This window comes from Drosophila subpulchrella, unplaced genomic scaffold (assembly GCF_014743375.2).
Source record: "Drosophila subpulchrella strain 33 F10 #4 breed RU33 unplaced genomic scaffold, RU_Dsub_v1.1 Primary Assembly Seq354, whole genome shotgun sequence".
NCBI classification, from domain to species: domain Eukaryota; kingdom Metazoa; phylum Arthropoda; class Insecta; order Diptera; family Drosophilidae; genus Drosophila; species Drosophila subpulchrella.
Window position 1 is genome coordinate 8,875,927 of NW_023665577.1, and position 24,329 is coordinate 8,900,255.

At 40.7% G+C, this 24,329-nt stretch overlaps 5 protein-coding genes across 5 annotated transcripts; 2 read left to right on the forward strand and 3 right to left on the reverse strand.

Annotated features, from left to right (window-relative positions):
• The first annotated feature begins 8,694 nt into the window (after positions 1-8,694).
• Positions 8,695-9,987, forward strand: LOC119560715 (ankyrin repeat and protein kinase domain-containing protein 1). The gene is made up of 4 exons (XM_037874326.1): positions 8,695-9,135; positions 9,198-9,443; positions 9,505-9,709; positions 9,776-9,987. Exons 1-4 carry the CDS (start codon positions 8,797-8,799, stop codon positions 9,985-9,987), a joined length of 1,002 nt encoding a protein of 333 aa, XP_037730254.1. The 5' UTR covers positions 8,695-8,796.
• A 958-nt stretch (positions 9,988-10,945) lies between these two features.
• LOC119560935 lies at positions 10,946-12,504 on the reverse strand. The gene is made up of 2 exons (XM_037874671.1): positions 12,222-12,504; positions 10,946-12,166 (listed from the first exon to the last, which is right to left on the reverse strand). Exons 1-2 carry the CDS (start codon positions 12,451-12,453, stop codon positions 11,214-11,216), a joined length of 1,185 nt encoding a protein of 394 aa, XP_037730599.1. The 5' UTR covers positions 12,454-12,504; the 3' UTR covers positions 10,946-11,213.
• Positions 12,505-13,863: 1,359 nt separating this feature from the next.
• Positions 13,864-15,154, reverse strand: LOC119560936 (omega-amidase NIT2-like). The gene is made up of 5 exons (XM_037874672.1): positions 15,006-15,154; positions 14,607-14,944; positions 14,375-14,555; positions 14,087-14,320; positions 13,864-14,016 (listed from the first exon to the last, which is right to left on the reverse strand). Exons 1-5 carry the CDS (start codon positions 15,013-15,015, stop codon positions 13,925-13,927), a joined length of 855 nt encoding a protein of 284 aa, XP_037730600.1. The 5' UTR covers positions 15,016-15,154; the 3' UTR covers positions 13,864-13,924.
• A 3,586-nt stretch (positions 15,155-18,740) lies between these two features.
• LOC119560640 (odorant receptor 82a) lies at positions 18,741-20,168 on the reverse strand. The gene is given in 6 exon segments (XM_037874192.1): positions 18,741-18,791; positions 18,849-19,001; positions 19,058-19,162; positions 19,223-19,568; positions 19,621-19,804; positions 19,853-20,168. Coding segments are annotated over 6 exon segments (1,155 nt in total).
• Positions 20,169-22,127: 1,959 nt separating this feature from the next.
• Positions 22,128-23,169, forward strand: LOC119560471. Its single transcript, XM_037873931.1, has 2 exons — positions 22,128-22,268; positions 22,333-23,169. Exons 1-2 carry the CDS (start codon positions 22,254-22,256, stop codon positions 23,077-23,079), a joined length of 762 nt encoding a protein of 253 aa, XP_037729859.1. The 5' UTR covers positions 22,128-22,253; the 3' UTR covers positions 23,080-23,169.
• The last annotated feature ends 1,160 nt before the right edge of the window (positions 23,170-24,329 follow it).

The window sequence follows — 24,329 nt, forward strand, 5'->3', positions numbered from 1 at the left end:
CAATCAGAAATCTACGGGCCAACATTTTTTTGTTCTATGTAACTTTGGTAACAGCCCTCAATGGAGCAAAATTATCCTCGATGGAACGCGATTTCTTTGTGATCGGCAATGGGACTCATGAAATCGATTTTAAAAGTTACGACGTTTGCTGTAAAAATAAAGATGGCTTTTTTACAATAAAATAATGAACATTGTAAAAAATTTAGGAAGATCGAGTAAAATGTGTATGTTTAGTGCGTGCTTGATATTTTATACGAGTTAAAAGACTTTTAACGAAAATCTTGTTTAAATTGCATATTCTTGTGGTCCAGATGGTCAGATGGTGGTTAATAGTGGTATGAATCATTTACAAAGCGAAGTGATGCCGTCCATTTTTTCCTGGAAAAATCCACAAGATGTCTGACCGCGACTTCTTTACTGCGAATTCTTGAGTTCCAAATGGTCAATAAAGGTGTATAACAGCGGTCGGCAGCGGCCTATTAAGTGAGCATAGGGAAGTGTTCTGCCCATCTGCTGCTCGCTCACGTATAACGTAGATGTTCGTGTGACTTCGGCATAGGTCTTCGGGTCTTTTTTTTCTCAGCTTCGGCGCGCTTTTTTGCTGCTGCGGCAGCGGTTCTCAGTGCAAAGCAGAGAAACGTCAGGCTTCAGAGCGCCGCGCGACATCTTCGTGTTTTTAGACACAGGCTTGTCTAAAGTTTGGTCAAGCACGCGAGGAAGAAAGTCTTGATTTGGAATTTAATAGGCATATTGAATCCTTTTACCTTAGCCTCATCTAACGTAGGTCTATTGTTCTTAATAACTTCTGTTATTTCGTTATTGACGTTAAAAGTAATGGGCTTCGCAAAGGTACTGTTGCTTAAAAGGTTTTTAAACAGTCTATACCAGTGCCAATATTTTGAAAAGGTTTGGAACAAAAAGAAAGAAAGTTTTCAACACACTTTTTACACTTTTTAAAAATACAGGTCTTAGAGCATTAGCTATAGTCGTTGTTACAGCTCGAATTTTTTCCTGAATGATGAGTACATCTTTTTTTGATTTTGTGGAATGTAACTCAAGTAAAATGTTTTGACAAATTGAAGTAATTTGTGATTGAAACATTAAAAAAGTTGATTCGTCGATATTTACATTATCTTCGATCGGAAAATTATGGTCATCGGACAAATTTTGCTTATCATTTTCGTCATCAAAAACAATACATTGTTTTGAAACTGTACATGAAGTTTCCAAATTATAAGCGGGAACTGATTTTTTTAATACATTTTTATTTCTTTGTGTGTGGTTTTTAATATGTTCCTTACATTTTTTAAAACTTAAAAATTCCTTAAAACACTTGGGTTCTTTTTGAGTGCACTTAAACTTATCTATTTCCATTATACCGTAAAAAACTTTCAGGTGTGAACAGTAACAAATATTTTCATTAAAGTATTTAAAGCATTTAAAGCATTCCATTTTGATCTTTTTAAATGTGTTTGTTTTGTTATGTAATAAGTATGTTTATGAGAAATAATAAAAAAAGTAAGTATAAAAAATTAATGAATTCTTAAATCCTAAAAATTGTACAGAATTTTCAAAAGTCTGAATGAAATTCGTATTTTTGTTTTTAAAGGGTTTTTTTAAGGTAATGCATAAAATTTATCACTGAATGACTCTTTTTGTCTCCTGTACAATTTATATCAAAAAAGTAGTGTTGTATAAAACTCCAAACCCAATAAGATTCTTCTGAATACATTAAATTAAAAACATGAAAAATTTTAAATAGGGTATCTAAAGCCCCTACAAAGGAATGAAACTTAAGTCGATAACTACCATAGAAAACAAAAAACTCTTGATCTTCGCCATCGTTTTCATCAACCACCACCATATAGGGTTGTACTAAAGTGTTGTCTATCTCAGACCTGCGCTTTTTCCGTTCCTGCTCCTCCTGCATATTGTTAATAGAGCTTATTTCAATAACGCTACTATTAATCGATTCTTGAATCGAAGGCACATGAACTTGTGAGTTTAATTGTTTGCAGCTCCTCACAGTCAGTATTGTATAGTAAACCCCACGGGTTTTAACGACCGCATGCTTTTCTGCTTAGAAAATATAATTCCTTTTCTTCAGTCGGAAATATTACAACAATTTGGTCCGCCAGTCTCTCAATTTCGTGAACATTTGGAGCCTTTTATTTTTTTAGAGATCCTTCATAAAAGCTTTCGGCAATAATAGTTAATATCTTGCTTCTGCTATGATTGGTAAGGCTTTTCGATTTGTAAAATTCTTTCAATAGTTTAGCTCCAATGTCGAACGACTGAAGTATAGATTGGACATACTACTTAAAGCAAAACAATATTAAAAAATAAGAACAAATTAATATGAACATATGAAAAAAGGTTAAGGTCCCCTAAATTTATATAAGTACACAACCCTATGGCAACTTAAAACCGTATTGGAACAGGCCGGAACAGGAGTCGATGCCGCAGGTTTTTCATCATCCTTAAAGAAAAAAAATAATTTTATATAATTAAGCAGTGCATTACTAATACTTACAATATCTTCTTCCCATTTTTTTAATTTTGACCTGAACTCGGCCCGAATCCCGCAGTGCTATCTTTTTGGAAATATATGCAGCAAGTCGCTGTCATTTATGTATTTGAGCCTTTGGAAAGTAAAACCACAATCTGAAAACCAAAATTGTAAATCAATACACTATATTTGTTGTATATTTACCAATAAGACAGTCGTAACAGGACATTGGTAGGTCCTGATTGGTCAAGAAACTTAATAGTTCTTCGTTTTCAGACTCTGTCATTTTTTCTAAAAAAAAAAGGGGACAATTTTTACATTTGTGTGTACGTGTTTGAGTCTATGCCGAGGGCAAAAACACTGTAAATGTTTATACATACGAATGAATGTGCGTGTGAGATATTACAAATGCGCTAGTGAAACTAACTAAATTTTCGCTACATCAAGACACACATGTTTATGCTAAGGGTTTCATGATTTCTTAAGAGCTTGAACAAAATTTGCTCCTGTTTATGCGACACGGCCGAATTCATGCATTTTATCAATCTCAGCTGACAGAGATGCCGGACCGGTGAAAAAAGGTGTTAGCGATTATTACACCGATTATTTTTTCGATTCGCATGAAATAATCTTGCTATTATTAAAGATAAAGTGTGTTCAGGCCAGTACAACATTTTTTTTACCGTCAAAATATAAGATGAAAAGTAGTTTCCATTGGCACTGAATGAACAAATAATTTGCTAAATGTAAGGTGTATTTATGTATTTATATCGATCTGGCAACTCCGATAATTATATAGAGTTACCGGTGTTTAATTGTCACCATTTCACGCTTTGAGGTTGAATTCATAGTCAACTTTCGTGTGTTGTCGAATTCATGAAACAGTGTTTATGCACACACAAATCAGCCCATTTCATGAAACGAAAGCGTGAAATGGCCATCGCATAAACGCAGTAATAGTCATTCACACATAGTTACGCGTGATACAGGCAGGGCTGACACTCACCCAGTTAAGTTGACCTGAACATCGATCGCCAATATATCGAGTTTTTGGTCCTAGTAAATCATGTTAACCCAGTCGTAAGTTGGGGAACGTGTTTTAAAAAAACATAGTTCTGGGTCGTATCTTTTTTACGCAAAACAGCACGTATGCAAATTTACCTAGCAAATGTGCGTGCTGGGGTCAGTCTTTTGGGTGCCATCTGGGTGTATTTCAATATAGTGCATCCAGGTGTATTTTAGTGGGAATGTAAAAAACCAAACTCAAACCCGAAGGTTGCCGATGCCCATATTTTTACAATCGTCTTTTTCGGTAAAACCGAATGTATGTTTTCTGTACACATATGAAACTGTCAAGAATTCTTAGCACCTCTAGTTTCGTAAAATAAAATTTATTTACGTAATTACATATACAACAAAAATTGCTGGTAAATATTTTTAATTTCCAATTTTGTTTTACGACAAAAAAAATTTTAGATTTACAATAATGTAAAGTTTGCTGTTATATATATTTTAATATGCTTGCTGTACGTAGCCTCGATGCTAGATTTTTTCCCGCCACTGTAATAGAAGCAAGCATAGGCCAAACAAACGGTACTCTTGAAAAGCAAACGAAAAAGACAAAAGGGAACATGCAAGGAAGCGCGCGGTTTTTCTCGCCTCTTGCAGATTTCATTTGAAAGAGAAAAGTTCAGCCACAAGTGTTATTACAAAATTACCAAATTTTTTACCAACCAACCTTAAATTATTCTTTTCCCAGGTAAGTAAAGTGTAGTTAGTGAAGTGAGAAATTAAACAAATTTACTAAAAACTTAAATGTGATTGCACATACTTATGTATTTAGAATGCAATTACATAAATACATATACATATATATAAGTGCGAAGTTAAAACAATATTAAGCATAAATGCAATAAATACCAAATTATTTTCAATAAATAATAAATAAGTTGTGCGGAAATACAATTAACATACATAAACACGTGCAAGCTGCAATTTACAATGTACATATGTACATATGTGCAGACATCATATATCAAATTAGCATATGTACATAAACATGTGCAAGCTGCAATTTACAATGTACATAAATATGTACACACATATGTACATACATCAAATTAGTATACAACGCAATGTAGGAGAAGATAATTTTATGGGGCTGGAATCTTCTCCTACATTGCGTTGTATACTTTGGATTTAAGAAATATATAATTTTGTATTATTTCCGAATCTTAATGAAAGTTGTTATTCATATTTTCTAGTAATTCTTATATTTTTATTTCAGGTACCGCTCCTTAAATCCATTTTGGGTAACAACTTAATTAAAAACTTGGACCAAATTTTAAGCCCGGATGTGATTTTACAACTAAACTACAGTGGGTCCAAACATAAATATGGACTCGCCAATTTCCACAACTTAAATTCAGTCCTGCAAGGTACGTCCATTTTTATGATTAAAAACTTGGTGACGTTTACTTTGTAATAAACAGTAGCCAATATTAGAAATAATATATTATATTATAAATATTAACCAAAGCTAATAATTTTAAATGTGTTTTTATCTTTGCAGAATTACAAAAACGGGAAGGATATTCCTTATTGGAATATATAAAAGACGTCCGGTTGACCTTTATGCGCCAAAAAAATAAAATATATAAGGGGAAAAGCGCATTAAAGAAGGCCCACCCGGAGCCAGGAGCCGAACCGTACGATTCTGACTCTGAATAAAAATAAATAAATAAAAATATGAAATTGAAATCCAGTCTTATGTATGTATTCCTGGGGAAAACTTCCAGATATTTGATTTTTGAATGCTTCTGGGTGCATTAAAAAAGAGTACACCCAGAATGTGTTTAGTATGTTGCTTCCAGGTGCATTAAAAAAGAATACACCCAGAATGTGTTCAGTATGTTGCTTCCAGGTGCATTAAAAAAGAATACACCCAGAAGGTGTTTAGTATGTTACTTCCAGGTGCATTAAAAAAGAGTACACCCAGAATGTGTTTAGTTTGTTACTTCCAGGTGCATTCCAGATATATGCTCCCAGAAGCATGCAACGGGTGCATTCTTTTTTGTCCCGCACCCGTGTAAAAAGAATGGACAGACTCATCACTTCCGGAACACCTTTTTGATGCCATTTCATAATGAAAGAACGCATGCTGGAATGCTGTCATTTACGACTGGGAAAACCTAAAAGTGCGTTTGATTAGTGCGGGACACCTCAGGTTGCAGGTACGTACCACAGACGCGACAGGAAGGTTCTACCTAGCCGACAAACCACACTGCTACGCTTGCAAAGGGTGGCCAAGCTTGGTTGACAGAAGGGGGGATCCTCACTCTCCCGCACCCACACAGCAAAGCTCCACCCCAGAGCGCTGGAGCTGCTGCTGCTCACAGCATCCACAAGCCGCACACGCGCGGTCTTCCGGCACAAGCAAACAACATCGATCAGCTGATCGCAGTGCTGGACAGCGTCGATTTTAACAGCGAGCTTAACAGCGAGCTTTCCCCGCTGAGCTCTACAGCGGCTAAGCGGAAGCTTCTACGAAGTCAGTTGCCCGGGAAATTAAAAAAATAAAAAAGACAAATCTTAAATCCTTAAGTCCAACCTAACCACCTTCGCCACTGCCTACAGAGGTAGATGAGCAAAAAGCCAAGTTACCGGCCAATTTCCAACCCCACCGCGACCCAGGCTCTCGCAGTTGCCAGGGCAGAAGAAGGGCTGCTTAAGAAGTTTCAGATGATGAAACAGAAGGTGCAGCGGTCGCCAACGCGGATGGAGCAGACTCCCGATGCCCACCCAGTGTCAGCGCCTCCCAAAGTGACCGGACCAATGTTCAACTTCGGCAGTAAAGAGGATGAGCAAACCACCCCGAAGAGAAGTCGGGAACCAACCACCCCTGAAGAGGCGATCGATGGTGCCCAAAAGAATCAGCGGGTGCAGAAAAACGCCGCAGCTCTTACCGATGAGCTGGGCAAGATGCTCGACGAAATGATCGTGAAATTCACAGACACAAGGAGCAACAACAAGAAGGTCGTCCGCCATGTCACACAGGCCACGATCGACTCAATGCATGCAATAAAGAAGCTGCAAAGCGAGATCAGTGCAATGCTGGACGAATCCCGGGCCAGGGGTCCGACCGCCAGCGCAACCCAGCAGACAACACCAACGCAAGGCAAGAGGGCATAGAGAGAACGCATACTGGCGCGGGGAACCCAGGCAGGGTCCCGCCGAGAAACCTGTCCTGGCAGCAGGTGAGACGCAAAACCAAGAAGTCCCACGAGACTGCAGCGAGTATTGGGGAAAGCGAAGATCACTTGAGCCGCACAGCGAAGCTCAGGAATTAGCGCTCTGACGCTATCCTCATCAAATGCAGCGAAGGATCGTACGCAGACCTTCTCAAGCTGGTCAAAACCGAGCCTACCGAGGCATACGCAGGACAGCTGTGCGAAGCGGCGGATGCAGAACCATTCGGGTCAGCATACAGGATGGCCATGGGTAAGCTCAACAGACAGCCGACCCCTACCGACCTCTTACAGCTTGGCCAAATAGTGTCCACCATGTTCCCCGCCCAGCCGCCCCTTACTTGGCAAGCTACCGGGGAAGGCGATACTGTTTTTACCAGCGAAGCCGAATTCCTGGCTGCGCTAAGGAAAACCATAATCAAAAAATCCCCTGGCCCCGATGGCATTCTCAATGCTGCACTGCACACATTGGTGGCAAACGGAGATGTACAACACGTGTCTCACCCAACGAACCTTCCCCATAGGTTGGAAGCGTAAAGGTTGGTGCCTATCCCTAAACCGGGCAAGTTGAACGACGACGCATCCTCATACAGACCCCTATTTATGCTAAATACAACGGGGAAGATATTCGAGCGCATAATCTGTACCCACCTCGAAAAAGAACTCGACCAATTTAGAGCGTTATCGGACCACCAGTTTGGCTTCCGGAGAAAAAGAAGCACCATTGACGCGATCCAAGCGGTCACCCAATTGGCTCCTAACGCCATCGAAGGAGAAAGGTGGCAAGGTGGCTTAAAAGAGTACTGCCTCGTCTGCACCCTGGACGTCAAGAATGCCTTTAACTCTGCGAACTGGAACCTTGTCCTGCAAGCACTTTATTTATCGCATGGGAATCTCGGACTACCTGATCGACCTCGTAGCGGACTACTTCAAGGACAGAGTGCTCACATACTCCTCTGACGTCGGAGAGCATGAGTAACAGGTGACAGGAGGAGTACCTCAAGGCTCAGTCCTTGGCCCGATACTATGGAACGTCATGTACGACGGGATCCTAAGGCAGGTACTACCCGAAGGATGCACTGAGGAGGCAGTGCTCATAAGCAGCAGGAAGACTGTGGAGAAGGCAACAATACGAGTCGGATCAACTCCAGTAGAAACAAATGCCTCAATCAAGTACCTTGGAGATCGACCACAGGCTATTGTTCAAGACACACCTATCGTATGCAGCAGCCAAAGCATCCAGATCAACTGCAGACTGAGAGCAAAAAAATGTGAAGTGAAAAGTGAAATTAAATAAACTCTCGATATACATATAAATTTCACTTATGCATTTTTTAGCTTCTCACACGCACGTTCTTACGACAATGAAAAGCACGTGCATCTGTCCATATATAAAGTAAAAAGGTAAACTGATTCGTCGGAAAATATGTAACAAGCAGAAGGAAGCGTTTCCGACCCCAAAAAGTATATATATTCTTCAGCATCACTAGCGAAGTCGATCTAGACATGTCCTTCTGTCTTTTCTCCCCATTGAAACTATAAAAGCTAGAAAGTTGAAACTTGGCATCGAGATTCTTTAGCTTCTTGCACAGCGCAAGTTTATTTCAGCACTGCGCTACTCCCACTCCAACGCCCATAACGATAAACCCGTCTAGTACTCACATTTTTTAATATTTTGTAAAAATGTCAATTCGAGTTTGTTTTTATTATTTCATGCCAAAAATTGTTTATATCTGGCCATTCATTTAAAAGTTATAGGCAAATACATGTGCAATCTTGGTTACAATCGCTTTGCTGCTTAAATATCTCCACCTCCGTTGCACTCCCTTAGTTGAGTAACGGGTGTTTGATAGTCGATGGCAAATACTATAGCGCTCTCTCTTGTTTTTCTCTGGATAGAACAAAACAGAGGACTTGTTACAATGTTGTTGCGGGTTATCGCTTATCCAATTAACATCGGTAACCATGGCGGCCATGCTTATGTTTGGAGAAAAATGGTTAGAATATGGCCAATACCTATAGGGTTGTCTGACTGTCACCATGTCCGACAGCAATCACAAACAAAGTGGTGAAAGGCTTGCCAATAAATCGGCTCAAGGGGAACCTGAACTTCCTTGGCCTAATTTTGAGTCGAGAATTTTTAATGCCAAAGTGAACAGTGTGGAACTTGATTGGCCGTTATTAATAGATGCATCGGTCTACAGCGTAGAGAAGTTTCACAAACGCCTTGGCTGGCTTCAGGTTGAGTGGAGTACCCGCTCTCCCGTAGAGGTTACTAATATGGAAGAAAACTTCGGATATCGACTGCGCATTAAAGCCTTGAAAGTTTCGGAAGACGGAAGCCGCTATGTGGCCTTGGCCATCTCGCCAGATATAATTGTAATTATATACATTATTCCTCATACTTATGTCAGTAATAATTGTATTATCTAAAATTTTAGGCGTGCACGGCGGCAGCACTGCCATCAACCAATTGCTTAAACCGAGCCATCAGAAAAGGCCAGCAATTTCTGGTTAAACGTATGCTACGGCGACGTCCGAGCCTAATAGAATACCCCGCTCCGAACGGATTGCTGCCCCTTGCCAATGCAATTATTCAGGGAGAGATGTGCATTATTGACGTGCTGCTATCGGCCGGCTGCAGCGTTCATCTAGGATATCCAGGAACTGGCCGAACACCGCTTCATGTTGGTAAACGCTCGAAGCTTTAATCGCAAACAGTTAGGGTAGTAATTGATACTCTTACAGCTGGCTTTCTATCACGGTCACTTGCCATCCGCGCGCATTTTGCTGAACAAGAAGGCGCACCTGGAGGCGAGGGACAGCAATGGCATGACCCCTGCTCACTGCGCCGTCGATGCCAATCAGTTGGAAATGCTTGAATTTGCCCTCGAGGCGGGGGCGAACGCGGAGGCCAGGGACATCTGTGGCTGGACCCTTCTTATGCGAGCAGGTAAGACTTCAAAAAGCTGAGAGGGAAACTGCTCAAGTAGGGCATTAACGGGATTTACGGTTGCAGTGGTCATGGACGCTAGCATGGAGCTCATCAAAGTTCTTGTTACACACGGCGCAGACCTGGCGGCTTTGGATGCCGTGGGCAAATCCTGCACCGACTTGGCAAAACTTTATCGCAGGCAGGAGGTAAAGGATTACTTTGACAAGGTGCAAAAGTTTAGGCTGGAAAAGTCTGCCGCGACCGCAGACGCGATGACAAGGGCGGCAATGCAGTAACAACTTACACAAAAGAAGTTTCAGTGGTGATGGTGAAAATAAAATGGAAGCTCTAACGAAGGTTTTAAGCAATCGCCATTAAAACCAAGAGAAAACGCCGGATGTCTCGACTATCAGACACCCGATACTCAGCTAACCAACTTGAAAATAAATGTACACAGAGAGGAAAAATCAAGAACAATGTGCTTGAATTGAGAACATTCGTTCTTGAAAACCGTGTGAGCACAAATGTTCTTATTTATATAGCTGATGACACCAGTTTAAAAAAAAAATTGATAAAATACGCCTTCAAGGAAACCGTTGTTTTCCGGTAAGGTACATCTCCCTGATTAAGAAAAGGGCGCTTAAAATTTTTTCTATGGTACCAATTTTTTTAAAGTGTAAAAAACGTTTTTCGCACTTTTTTATTTTCTAACTCGAGTTCTGATAAACCGAATTCGGTCACCAAAGACTCATTTTACAGGTAATAGAATGCCCTTTTAACTTTCTTATACACATCATAGAGATCCATTCATTAGTTTAGAAGCTAAAATTCGTCAAAGTTGAAAAAGTTGGAAAACATACAAAAGTTTTTGTTTATTCCGATTTAAGTTTAGACTGTTGACTGTATAGCCCTTGAGATTCTCTAACTTTTCACTTACAACACACTGTTTTAATAGGACACGTTTGAATGTTATAAATCTACAAATATGGACAAATTTACCAGTTCAGAACAACTAACGCTGCCCGAGCACTGTACTTTTTTTGTGCGTATCCAAACACTATTTTAAGGTCTTCGAATTATTAAAGTGGTGTTAAGCAGGCCAATTTAAGAATCTTTAGTTCTACCACTTTTGGTAAAACCCTACACTTATTGTTTATCAATTTCTTAAGTTTGCATATTCCGCACTCTGCAATAGAAAATGCGAGTGTCGGCAAAAAGCTTGAATATTTTGCCGAATCGTGCCGAATGAAAAAATGTACGGAAGTGTATTTATTTAGGCGAATGTATAATAATTGTTCGACACAAAATTTGATATCAGTAGTTTTGTATGTTGAATGTGCAATCGTCACGACCTTTTACCTCGTTAAAAGGTGTTTTCGCTTGATAAATAGTAGTCGCCATCGCACACTTTCCTTGTCCGCTTCGTCCCGTGGTATATATACAATTTTTTATGAATTACTTTATATATTATATCTTAAAATCATATATATGTAGAGATTATTGTAATACAAAGTTCGATCAATTAAACACACGTCATAGAGTTTTCCGTTTGGAAACCACATGAGTATATGTCAAAGAAGTCTTTATTCTGCTTGAGGCCCAGAAAGAAGACGTGCTCGGCCAGATCCTTGCCAAACTCACAGAAGTTCTGGGCATAGAGTGTAAAAAAGATGCGCTTATTGTCAAGGTGGTATTTCTGAAGGATACCGTTCTCTTGATCGTAAATCCCATTGTTTTGTGGTGGCGCGTTGGTCCAGGCGCTGTAGTCTATCCAGGCGGCCCGGAAACTTTTTAAGTAGATCACGGCCAGCATTCTGGCCTCGTCCAGTACATTGACAAATTGCGGCAGCCTCAGACACTCTACTTCTTCGCGAAATCGCGTAAAATCGCGCTGACGCTCCCGGCTGTTAAAAACCATCATGTACAAGTGCACGGTGAATGTGGAGTAGTAGTAAGACATGGGCTTGTTCCGGCTCTGAAAGAGGTACATGCTCCAATCCAGCATTGTTCGCTGAACCCCCAGCTCGTAGGTCGAATTCTGTTTTCGGTGCAGCTCAAGGTTGCGGATGTTATGCTCGTAGCTCTCCCGATAGATGCGCACGTCCCTATATTCCTGGCTTAGGTCTCTGGCATGGAAGTAGATGCGCGGCGTCTTGAACTTCTGCTTGTACGTTGCCAGTTTACCGAGAACGGGATTTGACTCTCTTTCTTTTTGCATTCTGGCAACGAAGCGGTCTAAAATGCCCAGAAAGTCGTCCAACTCATGGGATCCTCCATTGAGGAGGTTTTTTGTAACAATGTACCCGAAAAGCGGCTTGAAGTACTCAAAGGTTTCACGATAGCAGTCTTCCAATGCGTGCTGTGAGTTACAGGAGATAAAAAAGTCCATCATCTTTTGCTTTGCCTCAAACTGCTCTGGGTCATTTTGGAGCTCAGTCAGCAACTGCATAAGATCGCTCATCTGCGGCATGTGTCCTAAGATTGGGTATTTGCATTAGGCACTATCTTAAGACACACCATGTTAACATACCCATGATCGAGAAGAGCGGACGATTGCGGCTACAGACGTAGTCAAAGTAACTCTCGCAGGCATACTTGTCGGGGTTAATTGAGTTTTGCATACGAACCGCTAAGTCCTTAAGCTCCTTGATCCGCAGTTCCGACAAGTGACGCACGTAGCCAACCTGACAATGTCCTGCGCCAGCCCACAACAACAGAAATAGGGCTACCGATGCGCCAAACGCTATATTTGAGGTTGCCATCGACCAGATCTGGTTGTGCTTTGTCTGAATCGCTTGTTCAGAGCCACTGGGAGCAAAGCTTTTGTTTCAGGCCTTACGGACCCCTCGACGGAAGCCGGATTTTATTGCACAGTGGTTGCTCCAAATCTAGTAAATATAAATGGGGCTTGCTTTAATCCATTCATAAACTTGTACTCCTATTTTGTAAAGTTAGTTTCAACTTAGCCAAGAAGAGATTGCTATCCTTAAACTAGAACATTTTTTTTAGTTAATAAAATCATTTAAATCAATCAAGATCAAGATCATTTTTATTAAAAAGGTATTTATATAATTTGTATGACAAATTTTTAAATGTTAGGAACAACAAACAAAAATATAAATTTTTCTAAAGGTAAAAATCCTACTTAAGTTACAGCAATGCTGCTATTTCTCTAGATTAAGATACAGCATTAAGTATATAACACTTTTGATTAGTACATCGGAAGCTACATATATGTTTCAAATTTAAAAAATATTAATTTTGTTTAATTTTTGAGCTGTGACGAAACCACGGTGCGTTTCTTTTTATTGAAGCTCTATTTAATTATACCCTTGCAATGGGTGCTCTCATTTTATTTAAAAGTTGACAATGCAGTAAATAAGATAAATATATATAATATATAATATATAATAAGATAAAATAAAATAAATTTTTGAATTAAAAAAATACAGACTTAGTTTTGTTGTTTCTGAACAAAATAGTCAGTCAGTTTAGAAGCGAATTCTTTAAAAAAAAATTTTCCTCGAATTCTAAGATTAAGAGGAACCAAAAGTGAATATGGCATACTTGACCATTAGAATTACAAAAGTACAAACATACTTCCAGAAGAAGTATAAATTAATTTTTTTTTAATATTCGATATGTTCATACTATTAGTTTGATAAGCTGATGTTAGGGACGCATGTTCACATTTTAAAATGTTGTTTGGATCCTCTTCTACGAAACCGCTTCTTAAATGAAACTAAACTAAATCCATGGGTAAGGCGTAGAAATTTGTTATAATAGTCAACATTGGTTCGTCCTGTTCCGAAGCATTTGCGGTTGCTTTTTTGAAATACATTATAATTGGCTTTTTAGAACTTGCGGTTAATTTCGTTAAAAAAGTACAAAACATACTTTCATAGTATCAAATAAAAATTACAAATAACTGTGGTTTACTGTCTCTGATACTACTACTGATAAAACAAATCTGCCACCTTTATAGGTATATATATGGCTTATACAGTTTCTGGTATATGGTTAAATGCATGAAATGGTTTTAGCAGAAAGAGAAAACAAACATCGGCTTGCCGAAGTCAGCTTTTTCTCTTGTTTCAATTAAGTGACTGCTTATGTCTAAGTATGTTTCCGAAGCGATAAGCATGTCAAGCCCTATCAGAAAACTTCTCTCCCACTGCTTCTAGATTGCTTTATTTGCCTTACATATATTGGGCTTTTGAATTGTTGAGAACATTACAAATCAAATGTGGCCTTAGCGTAGACATCAGTGCGCCGCTGTTTGAAGATGGGGATTTGACGACGCACTTGGTCGACCATGTCAAAATCTACGGGAGAGGGAGCGGAAGCGAGAGCAGTCAGACCTGCAAAGATCCCTGATTATGGTAGAGCACTCACCGATCTCCTCCACAATGAACTCACAGCCCTCGCCAGCCTCGCGTTGTACTTGGGCCCAAGGGTTCACGACCATCGAGTGCCCGTAGGCCACATAGCCCGACATGTTGTCGCGGGCAGGCGAGCAAGTTACCACGAAAAGCTGGTTGTCGGTCGCCCTGGCTCGTTGTAGGAGCTCCCAATGCATTGGTCCCTGGCAGATGCAGAATGCGGACGGGTAGACCAGCATGGTGCAACCTAGGAGAAATATTTATTGGAAACCAGGTAACAACAGTCGGCGTATTAGCTCACCCATGTTGCGGTATATCCTCGCCAGCTCCTCAAAGCGCTTGTCGTGACAGATACCAATGCCAATCTTCTGCTGCCCAATCTGTACCACGGTTGGCTCTGATCCCGCCGACAGGATAGCAGCTTCGTCGAACTCCACGCCTCCAAAATTGGCGGGTTCAATGCTCATGGTGAAAAGGTGGATCTGTTAATGCCAGGTCATTCTGTGACTGTTCCATATTATTTTACAGCATACCTTGCGATGCCTGCCTATGAGGGTTCCATCGGGCGCCCACACGGTGCATGTGTTGTACAGCTTGTCGCCCTCGCGCTCGACGATACTGCCGCCGATTATATAGATGCTCAGCTCGCTGGCGAGCTGCGACAGCGACTGACAGGTCGGGCCTTTTGGCACCTCCTCAGCAACTTTAGGGAAGTACTCCTGCCCGTAGGGCGCATTGAAGCTCTCCGGCAGAATGGCCAGCTGCAGCCGCGGGTTATCCACCTTCAGCTTCCTGACGCTGTCAGCTGCCCGGCGCACGTTTAAAGCAACTTCCCTGCCCACAGAAAGTTGCAGAAGGGCGATTGTAAGCTCTGCGAAGATGCAATAATGGGTCTATAAAACGTTAAGACCCCTGTTCCCGGTACAACTTACTGTTTGGCATTTTTATTAATGCAGCTCCGACATATGACTGACAATTGCTTCGTAGCTAGCATTGGCAAGCTGCATATTTATAGGAACTCTATAAAGCTTCGAAATGTTTCAGCTTTGTGGTCACTGATCGTTTAGTCTTATAATATAATTTGTTGTTGTCAGAGATTAATGATAGGCCTTTCATTGTCTATACACGTGTACTTGTCACATTTGCATTCTAAGATAAGAAATGAACTCGAGTATTGGGAATAAGGTCGACCACTGGGGACTATTGATTATCACTCTGCGTACATAACACAAAAGTAAAAAAAAAACAAGAAAGGAAGCTATAATTATTAAATTTAAAAACACAAAAAATGATATTCCCAATAGTATAAGATAGTATGTCAAAAACACCGAAGCTATAATTTGTTTCATATTATTTTCCTACCAATTTTCCGATCGTTCCTATGGCAGCTATATGATATAGTCGTCCGATTTTGATAAAATTAAATTCGAAGCTCAGAACTAATTAAAAAATGTTATTTCCAAGCGTAGGAGGTTATATGTTAAAAAACACCGAAGCTATAACTTGTTTCATATTATTTTCCTACAAATTTTTCAAACGTTCCTATGGCAGCTATACGATATAGTCGTCCGATTTTGATAAAACTAAATTCGAAACTCAGAACTAATAAAAAAATGTTATTTCCATGCGTTGGAGGTTATATGTTGAAAAACACCAAAGCTATAATTTGTTTCATAATATTTTTCCACCAATTTTCGGATCGTTCCTATGGCAGCTATATGATATAGTAGTCCGATTTCGATAAAATTTAATTCAAAATTCAAAACTAATTTAAAAATGTTATTTCCAAGTTTGGGAGGTTATATGCCAAAAAACACCAAAGATATATTTTTTTAAATTTTTTTTCCGATTATTCCTATGGGAGCTATAAGATATAGTTGTCCGATCCGGCTGGTTCCGACGTATATACTACCTGCAAAAGATATAAGACTTTTGGGAAAGTTTCGTTCTGATAGCTTTAAAACTGAGGGTCTAGTTTGCGTAGAAACGGACGGACAGACGGACAGACGGACATGGCTAGATCGACTCGTCTAGTCATGCTGATCAAGAATATATATACTTTATGGGGTCGGAAACGTCTCCTTCAATGCGTTGCAAACTTCTGACTGAAATCAATATACCCTCTGCAAGGGTATAAAAAGAAAAAAATTTGACTGGAATAAAAATTTCTAAGCATTGACAAGAAATCATTAGAATTTTTATACCCGTTACTCGTAGAGTAAAAGGGTATACTAGATTCGTCGGAAAGTATGTAACAGGCAGAAGGAAGCGTTTCCGACCCCATAAAGTATATATATTCTTGATCAGGATCACTAGCCGAGTCGATCTAGCCATGTCCGTCTGTCCGTCTGTCCGTCTGTCCGTCTGTCCGTCTGTCTGTCCGTCCGGATGAACGCTGAGATCTTGGAAACTACAAGAGCTAGGCTATTGAGATTAGGCGTGCAGATTCCTGAGCTTCTTACGCAGCGCAAGTTTGTTTCAGCAGAGTGCCACGCCCACTCTAACGCCCACAAACCGCCCAAAACTGTGGCTCCTGCAGTTTTCATGCTAGAATAAAAATTTTAACTGAAATGTATTATTCTCATCAATACCTATCGATTGACCCAAAAAAAGTTTGCCACGCCCACTTTTACGCCCACAAACCGCCCACAAACTTCAAAAAATCGTAAATATGAACGCGGATATCTCGGAAAATATCAAAGATAAGTAAATGGGATTTCAGATTTAGATTCCGTAGGCTTGAGCGCAGCGCAAATTTGTCACGCGAATATGCCACGCCCACTCTAACGCCCACAAACCGCCCAAGCCTGTGGCGCCCACAATTTCCATGCTAGATAAAAAATTTTAACTGAAATGTATTGGTCTTGTCAATACCTATCGATTGATTCAAAAAAAAACTTTGCTACGCCCACTCTAACGCCCACAACGCTTAAATCTGTCTACCGCCGGTAGGTGGCGCATTTCAATCTCGCTTTGCTGCTTGCATATCTCCATTTTCCTTTGGTCCCTTTAGCTGAGTAACGGGTATCTCATAGTCGAGGTACTCGACTATAGCGTTCTTCCTTGTTTAAGCTGAAATGTATTTGTTTCGTCAATACCTATCGATTGACCTAAAAAAAGGCTTTCAAGCCCACTCTACCGTCCATAACACATGAATCTGTGTGCCGCCCACATAACCATATATTGAGATCGCGGGTAGGCATCACAATCTCGCTTTGCTGCTTGTATATCTTTAAAATCTTTTGGTGCCTTTAGCTGAGTAACGGGTATCTGATAGTCGAGGCACTCGACTCTAGCGTTCTTCCCTGTTTGTACCCGTTACTCGTAGAGTAAAAGGGTATACTAGATTCGTCGGAAAGTATGTAACAGGCAGAAGGAAGCGTTTTTGAACCCATAAAGTATATATATTCTTGATCAGGATCACTAGCCGAGTCGATCTAGCCATGTCCGTCTGTCCATCTGTCCATCTGTCCGGATGAACGCTGAGATCTCGGAAACTATGAGAGCTATTGAGATTTGGCGTGCAGATTCCTGAAATGCGCCAGCTACCGGCGGTAGACAGATTAAAGCGTTATGGGCGTTAGAGTGGGCGTGGCCATCTTTTGTTTGGTCAATCGATAGCAATTAATTGATGAGAACAATACATTCCAGCTAAAATTTTTATTCTAGCATCAAAACTGTAGGAGCCATTCACATGCGCATGCGGAAGCTCCTTTAGCCAGTTCTGCAAGGCATTATAAGGCAGTAAAAGGACCGAAAATCAGTTCACGTTAAATCGACGGGCAAAAACTTTACAGCGCTGTAAATCTTTCTGTTTTCCCATTAGTCTACGACTAACTCTCGTATAGCAAAACCCGTGTGCCTAATAACATTTTTTGCGAATTATCATGTTACCTGAGTATCGGGTATCTGATAGTCGAGACACTAGACTTCACTAGACTTCTTGTTTTAAGTGTGATTGCGGGAAAGTTTAAAAACAGCTGGTAGCGGGAATTCTTGTTTTCTTAGCTAATCAAAGCAGCGTTATTTAACAATGTTAACTTAAAAATAGATACAACGATAATGATAAAAAAATTTCGCTGGTACGGTCGAAGCCTTTTATCTAATTTTAAATTTTTTCTATTTTGCGTAGCGCAAGTTTGTTACCCCGATGTACCACGCCCACAAAGTTAAACTCTTTCGGACGTCACATGTACACAGAGAAAATTCTGACGTTCTCATCTGAATTGAAAATGTTCTTAAAAATATAACGACATTTTTAAGTTGAAAATGTTTTTATTTTGCTCGAATCAAGTTTAATTGGCGGTATTTAAGTACATAGTATGTACAAATAAACTATTAGTTCAGTTCTTAGTGTATACTTATCAAAAAGTTGTTAAATAAACTCAATTTACACGGTTTTTAAGAAACATGTTCTCAATTCAAGAACAATGTTCTCAATTCAAGAACGAATGTTCTCAATTCAAGAACAATGTTCTCAATTCAAGAACAATGTTCTTAGATAGTTTTCTCTGTTTATAAATGGGATTACCAATTAGGGGATAAATCCCATCCATTAAAGTGAAAGGAAATGTGATATTCAGAACGTATGCAACAAAAAATATTCTGGATACGCCACTAAGGACCATTGTAATTAAATTTAAGTTTTTTTAAACATACTTTAAGAATTACTCAATTGATTTTATTAACGTAATCAACGATAAAGCTGTTCGGCAAATCTGCAAAAAAAATGGACACGGTAACAACAATATTTATGTAAAATGTAATGGTGTTACCCCAACAAAATTCGCCAGAGATGCAACAAAGAAGCCAGCCCTAATTAGCACTTCCCTTTGGGACTGTAGAATGATCAACGACAAGGATCTTCGAGTATTCGGAGAAGCTAAGTACCAAGGGGAGAGCCGGACAGCAATATCAGTCTGCAGGCTCTAAAAAACAGTTAGGGCAGGCAAACATTAAATAAAACATTTTTTCCTAATCTCACCTCAGCTTTGATGATTTCGCCGCCATAGCAATAAATAAATAATTGCAGCATAATAGAGCCGAAAAACGACGCATACAACAAAAGGTCCATAACGGAGTCCATTTTCTTAATAAGATAGTACACCCTTTCTTAAGGGATCGTATTCTAAGTAATCTTTTTACATACCGTCACTAGTTGATATATTATAACGCCAACCTGCAACGATGTTATGACAAACTGTCCGAATACGGTTGGTGTGTATATCGATCGTAATTTTCTGGACAAAGAAAGCAGTAGTACATGATAGTCTACAATTGATTTCAGTCTCGAGTGGGACTCATTTTCGGATAGCCCAAACTCTTCGCTTGCGATTTTCCAATGCAAAGTCTGAAAATGAGCTCGCAGATTAATGGCGAATGAAATAAATAAACCGTCAACGGCCGAGGCATAGGCGACAACGACGATAGTAACCAGAACAGTATATAAAAAACAAACTTCGTATCCAGGACTTTCCAGATCGTTAAAGGGGAACCTAGAAGAAGAGAATCACCAACAATTTTGAAGGAATCTTAATTCAATTTTACTTCATTGGCATAGGCAGCTCCCTGGCATAAGTTGTGTTTCGCCAACTGTTACCGACGATTTTTACAATGGGTCCCAGCATAAAATAAAGGCCTGTTAGGCCGCAGGACAGGCAATATGCCCTTCCTAGAAAGGATGCTAGTTTATTAGCTTCGTCTACGTAGTGCGATCCCTTACTTTGATTTGCTGTTAAAATTTTACGTTTGGTTACAAAAATTATACGTTAATTATAACGAGTTTATTTACACTGCTCGTGCATTTTCCTGAAGAGACGAATCATTTTCCAAAACTCCAGCCTGTTTACCAGAAACGTAGTAATTTTAATAACTGTAAGCATATTGGTAAGCACTACACTCAGACATGCTGTGACTTTTTCCATGTCATTACGGTTGTAAACGACATAAGATATCAATGGATACTGCGCCGATATAACAAAAAGCAGTGAGCTAATATGCTTCAAGCTGAATGCTCGGTTTTTGGTACTGTCTACGTTATCACTATGCCCCATTGCCCGCAGGCAGTTTTCCTGCAGTTGAAAATGTCTAGCCATGACCCCACTTTTTAGAGTGTCAAAGGATTCGCTGGCTACACATGTTATATAGACCTTTGAAACATTATAATTACGGTTTTGATTAATTAATTATTTGTTTTGCCAACGCTACTTTACAAATCCTGGACTAATTACCCTGATTGCCGATGTAAAAACGATTTGTTGACAAAATAATTGTTACATCCTCAGCTTTTGATGGAAATTGCCTATCATTAGCGGCAATACCATTGTATTTAAACCTACGAAATTATTGGATATAATTATAAAAAGGCTTGTGAAATTTGTATAACAATACAAAGTAGTCTAAAGAACTGCTGGGTGTTTTTGTGTCCTTGTCTAGGCCTACTTTAGTTAGTTAGTCATATCTGCATCTCCCTCTTACCCTTTGACCTTAGCAACGGGTATCTGATGGTTTAAGCACTTGATATAATATTATATAATCGTTCTCGGCAAGATTATACAATTTGAATAACTTAAAACTTTTTTAAATAATTAAGGTGAAACTTCTACACAAAAATAGATTAATGTAATATCTTAACTCGTAGAGTAAAATTGTATACTACATTCGTCGGAAAGTATGTAAAAGGTAGAAGGCAGCATTTCCGAACCCATAAAGTGTATATATTCTTGATCAGGATCACTAGCCGAGCCGATCTAGCCATGTCCGTCTGTCCGGATGAACGCTGAGATCTCGGAAACTATGAGAGCTAGGCTATTGAGATTTGGCGTGCAGATTCCTGAGCTTCTTACGCAGCGCAAGTTTGTATCAGCAGAGTGCCACGCCCACTCTAACGCCCACAAACCGCCCAAAACTGTGGCTCCTACAGTTTTTATGCTAGAATAAACTGAAATGTATTGCTCTCGTCCAATACCTATCGATTGATCCAAAAAAAAATTGGCCACGTCCACTCTAACGCCCATAACGCTTAAATCTGTCTACCACCGGTAGGTGGCGCATTTCAATCTCGCTTTGCTGCTTGTTAGGCTGAATTAAAAATCTTTGATTTTCGCTTGCTGTGTTAGGCGGCCAAAGCAAAAGCTCTTGCAATATCAGCTCCGAAATCAATTTTGACTTCAGCAGAAATGCTTAAATGAAGACTGAACATGGCATGTTCATTAGGGTATCTCAAAAACTGAGGGTTGGACTGGGGAGACTCGAGTTAATTCATTCATGTAAACTACCCATTGCACCAACGGCGAGTCTTCAAAAGGGGACATCACATTGAACAAACCGCTTTAAAAACATAATCAAAGGGGTACTTATCCCCAAGAAAGTAAAGGCTAACCGCTAGACATGATTAATGAATTTTGTTGCAACCGGTGAAGCAACGATCGATTTGGAAGACCCGGTCAAATATTACGCTTGGCGGGTCATTAATTAAGCTTGACAACGCACATCAGCGGTGGCTCAAAGTGGAGGCTGTGAACTTCTTTGAGCATGAGAGGCAGCGATACAAATTGCTCTGTCCAGGCCAACGAAGCTAAGAATATCAATGAGAAATAGCAGGGGAGGGCTACGACATCTAGCTTTTCGCTGAACTAGTACTAATTAAGTGCTTACGCAATTACGCCCTTAATACCATTTAATCGGCGCACTATGCAGCGGTGGTCACTGGCCAAAATCTAAACGCAGACTCCTAACGTAATGATCGGAGTATCGGGGCTAACAATTAAGCGCCGCAACAAAGACTTTGCTGGGGGAACCACGCTAATTGGCCATGTATTCAGCAACTACAGCAAGTCTCGCCATTAAATGAGGGATGCGAAGGGGCTCGAAGGTGAATGGCGAAGAAGCGCAGAAGACGAAGCAAACTAAAACAAATACAATGAACATGCAACAAATGGAGGGCTGCGCGCTCTTTTTGGCACCTTTAATGCGGACCGTAACTCTGTCCGTGGCTCTGCCTCGGATATTTGTTGAACTTCATCCATTAACTTTCGAGTGCCAGCGTCGGAGTTGGCAATACCTGTTACGTATAAAAGCCCCACGAAAACCTCAGAAGTCATACAGTTCACTACGAGCCGCTAAGGAAGTCAAACCTCAATCCTCCCATTCCCACTCAAACAGCTCAACAAAGCCCAGAAATGCGTGGATTCATTGTAAGGCGATTCAAGGGGGGAAGTAGGCTAATTACTGGACTAATCTTCTCCTGTTGCTTAATAGGTCCTGTGTATGTTCGCCGTAGCGTTGGCCGCCCCTCAGGGCTACAACTACAATCCTGGCCCGTCCGCCTTCGGTGGCATCAGCACAACCAGTGGGGGCGGCTCCTTCTTCCAGGGAGCTGCTCAGGTGGGGCCGGTCCAGGCGCAACCCATCTACCAGCAGCAGGCCGTGCAGGCTCACCATCACCAGCAACAGCAGGTACAACAGGTTCAGCAGCAGCAAGCCATCGTGTCCAAGCGCTTCTTCATCCACTCCGCCCCGGAGGAGGCCGAGGACTACAAGGAGCGTCACATTACCGTCGGCGTCCCCAAGCGTAACTACAACGTGGTGTTTATAAAGTCGCCCCAGCGCAACAACAAGAAGACCATTAAGATCAGTCCCGCCGCCAACGAGGAGAAGACCGTCATTTACGTGCTGAGCAAGAAGGGCGAGAGCGACCTGAATGCCGAGGTTGTGGAACAGGCTAGCTCCACTAGCAAGCCGGAGGTCTTCTTCATCAAGTACAAGACCAACGAGGAAGCCGCCCACGCACAGCAGCAGATCCAGGCCCAGTACGACGCCCTGGGTGGTAGCAGCCAGCTGACCGATGAGGGAGTGGCCCCCGTCACCTCTGTTATTGGAGCCCTGGGAGGCAGCGACGGCCACGTAGATGCCGGATCCGCTGTGGGCGGCACAGGAGCCGGCCAGATCTCCTCCGCTTCTGCCGGATCGCACACGGGCAGTGCATACCTGCCACCCAATTTCTAACCGTTGAGCGTTATTCCCCCAAAAGAAACTTTACAGTCCTCTGTGAAAATGTTATTGTTATTAATAAAATAATATCGCTGTTGAATTTAATTTTAAACTGTGTACTCAATTGATTTTTAGTATTTTTAATATTTATTCTGCCATCAATGCAATTGGGTTATAGCGATCTGCGTAAATAGGTATACTGACTATTAAATTTTTGTTAAATCTCATAAGTTTAATTTATAATACGAGAATTTTATAGAAACACGGATTAATGTTAATGACTGTAGTCATTGGAACAGACCATTTTCTGCATTTTAACATCCAATAAATACTTCTCCAACTGTGCTACAATACTACAAATTCAATCGCCGTACACTCATATAACCAAATCTGAATGAAATTAAGGTACATTTTCTTGTTTAAGGAAAAGTTAGCTAAAAGTAATAAAAACAAGAAAATAAGCAAGCTTCGGCAAGGCTAAGTGTATATATACAGTGGCTCATAGCTTAAAAGGTAACATAGGGTTTTTAATCCAAAAACAAGGAAGAACGCTATAGTCGAGTACCTCGACTATCAGATACCCGTTACTCAGCTAAAGGGACCAAAGGGAAATGGAGATATGCAAGCAGCAAAGCGAGATTGAAATGCGCCACCTACCGGCGGTAGACAGACTTAAGCGTTATGGGCGTTAGGGTGGGCGTGGCAACATTTTTTGGATCAATCGATAGGTATTGACGAGACCAATACATTTCAGTTAAAATTTTTTATCTAGCATGAAAATTGTGGGCGCCACAGGCTTAGGCGGTTTGTGGGCGTTAGAGTGGGCGTGGCATATTCGAATAACAAACTTGCGCTGCGTACAAGGCTACGGAATCTAAATCTGAAATCCCAATTCTCTATATATAGTTTCCGAGATATCCGCGTTCATACTTACGATTTTTTGAAGTTTGTGGGCGGTTTGTGGGCGTTAGAGTGGGCGTGGCACTCTACTGAAACAAACTTGCGCTGCGTAAGAAGCCTAGCTCTCATAGTTTCCGAGATCTCAGCGTTCATCCGGACGGACAGACAGACAGACGGACAGACGAACAGACGGACAGACGGACATGGCTAGATCGACTCGGCTAGTGATCTTGATCGAGAATATGTATTCTTTATGGGGCCGGAAACGCTTCCTTCTGCCTGTTACATACTTTCCGACGAATCTAGTATACCCTTTTACTCTACGAGTAACGGGTATAAACAGGACTTTAATTGGCTGCGTTTAG

Bases quoted from the DNA above. Each gene is read 5' to 3' on its own strand.
- LOC119560715 (XM_037874326.1), top strand. From the start codon at position 8,797: ATGTCCGACAGCAATCACAAACAAAGTGGTGAAAGGCTTGCCAATAAA. The intron at 9,136-9,197 runs GTAATTATATAC...CTAAAATTTTAG, and splicing joins CCATCTCGCCAGATATAATT to GCGTGCACGGCGGCAGCACT. The intron at 9,444-9,504 runs GTTGGTAAACGC...ATACTCTTACAG, and splicing joins CTGGCCGAACACCGCTTCAT to CTGGCTTTCTATCACGGTCA.
- LOC119560935 (XM_037874671.1), bottom strand. From the start codon at position 12,453: ATGGCAACCTCAAATATAGCGTTTGGCGCATCGGTAGCCCTATTTCTG. The intron at 12,167-12,221 runs GTATGTTAACAT...ACCCAATCTTAG, and splicing joins TCCGCTCTTCTCGATCATGG to GACACATGCCGCAGATGAGC.
- LOC119560936 (XM_037874672.1), bottom strand. The intron at 14,321-14,374 runs GTGAGCTAATAC...TATTTCTCCTAG, and splicing joins GAGGATATACCGCAACATGG to GTTGCACCATGCTGGTCTAC. The intron at 14,017-14,086 runs GTGAGTGCTCTA...CCTCTCCCGTAG, and splicing joins GTTCATTGTGGAGGAGATCG to ATTTTGACATGGTCGACCAA.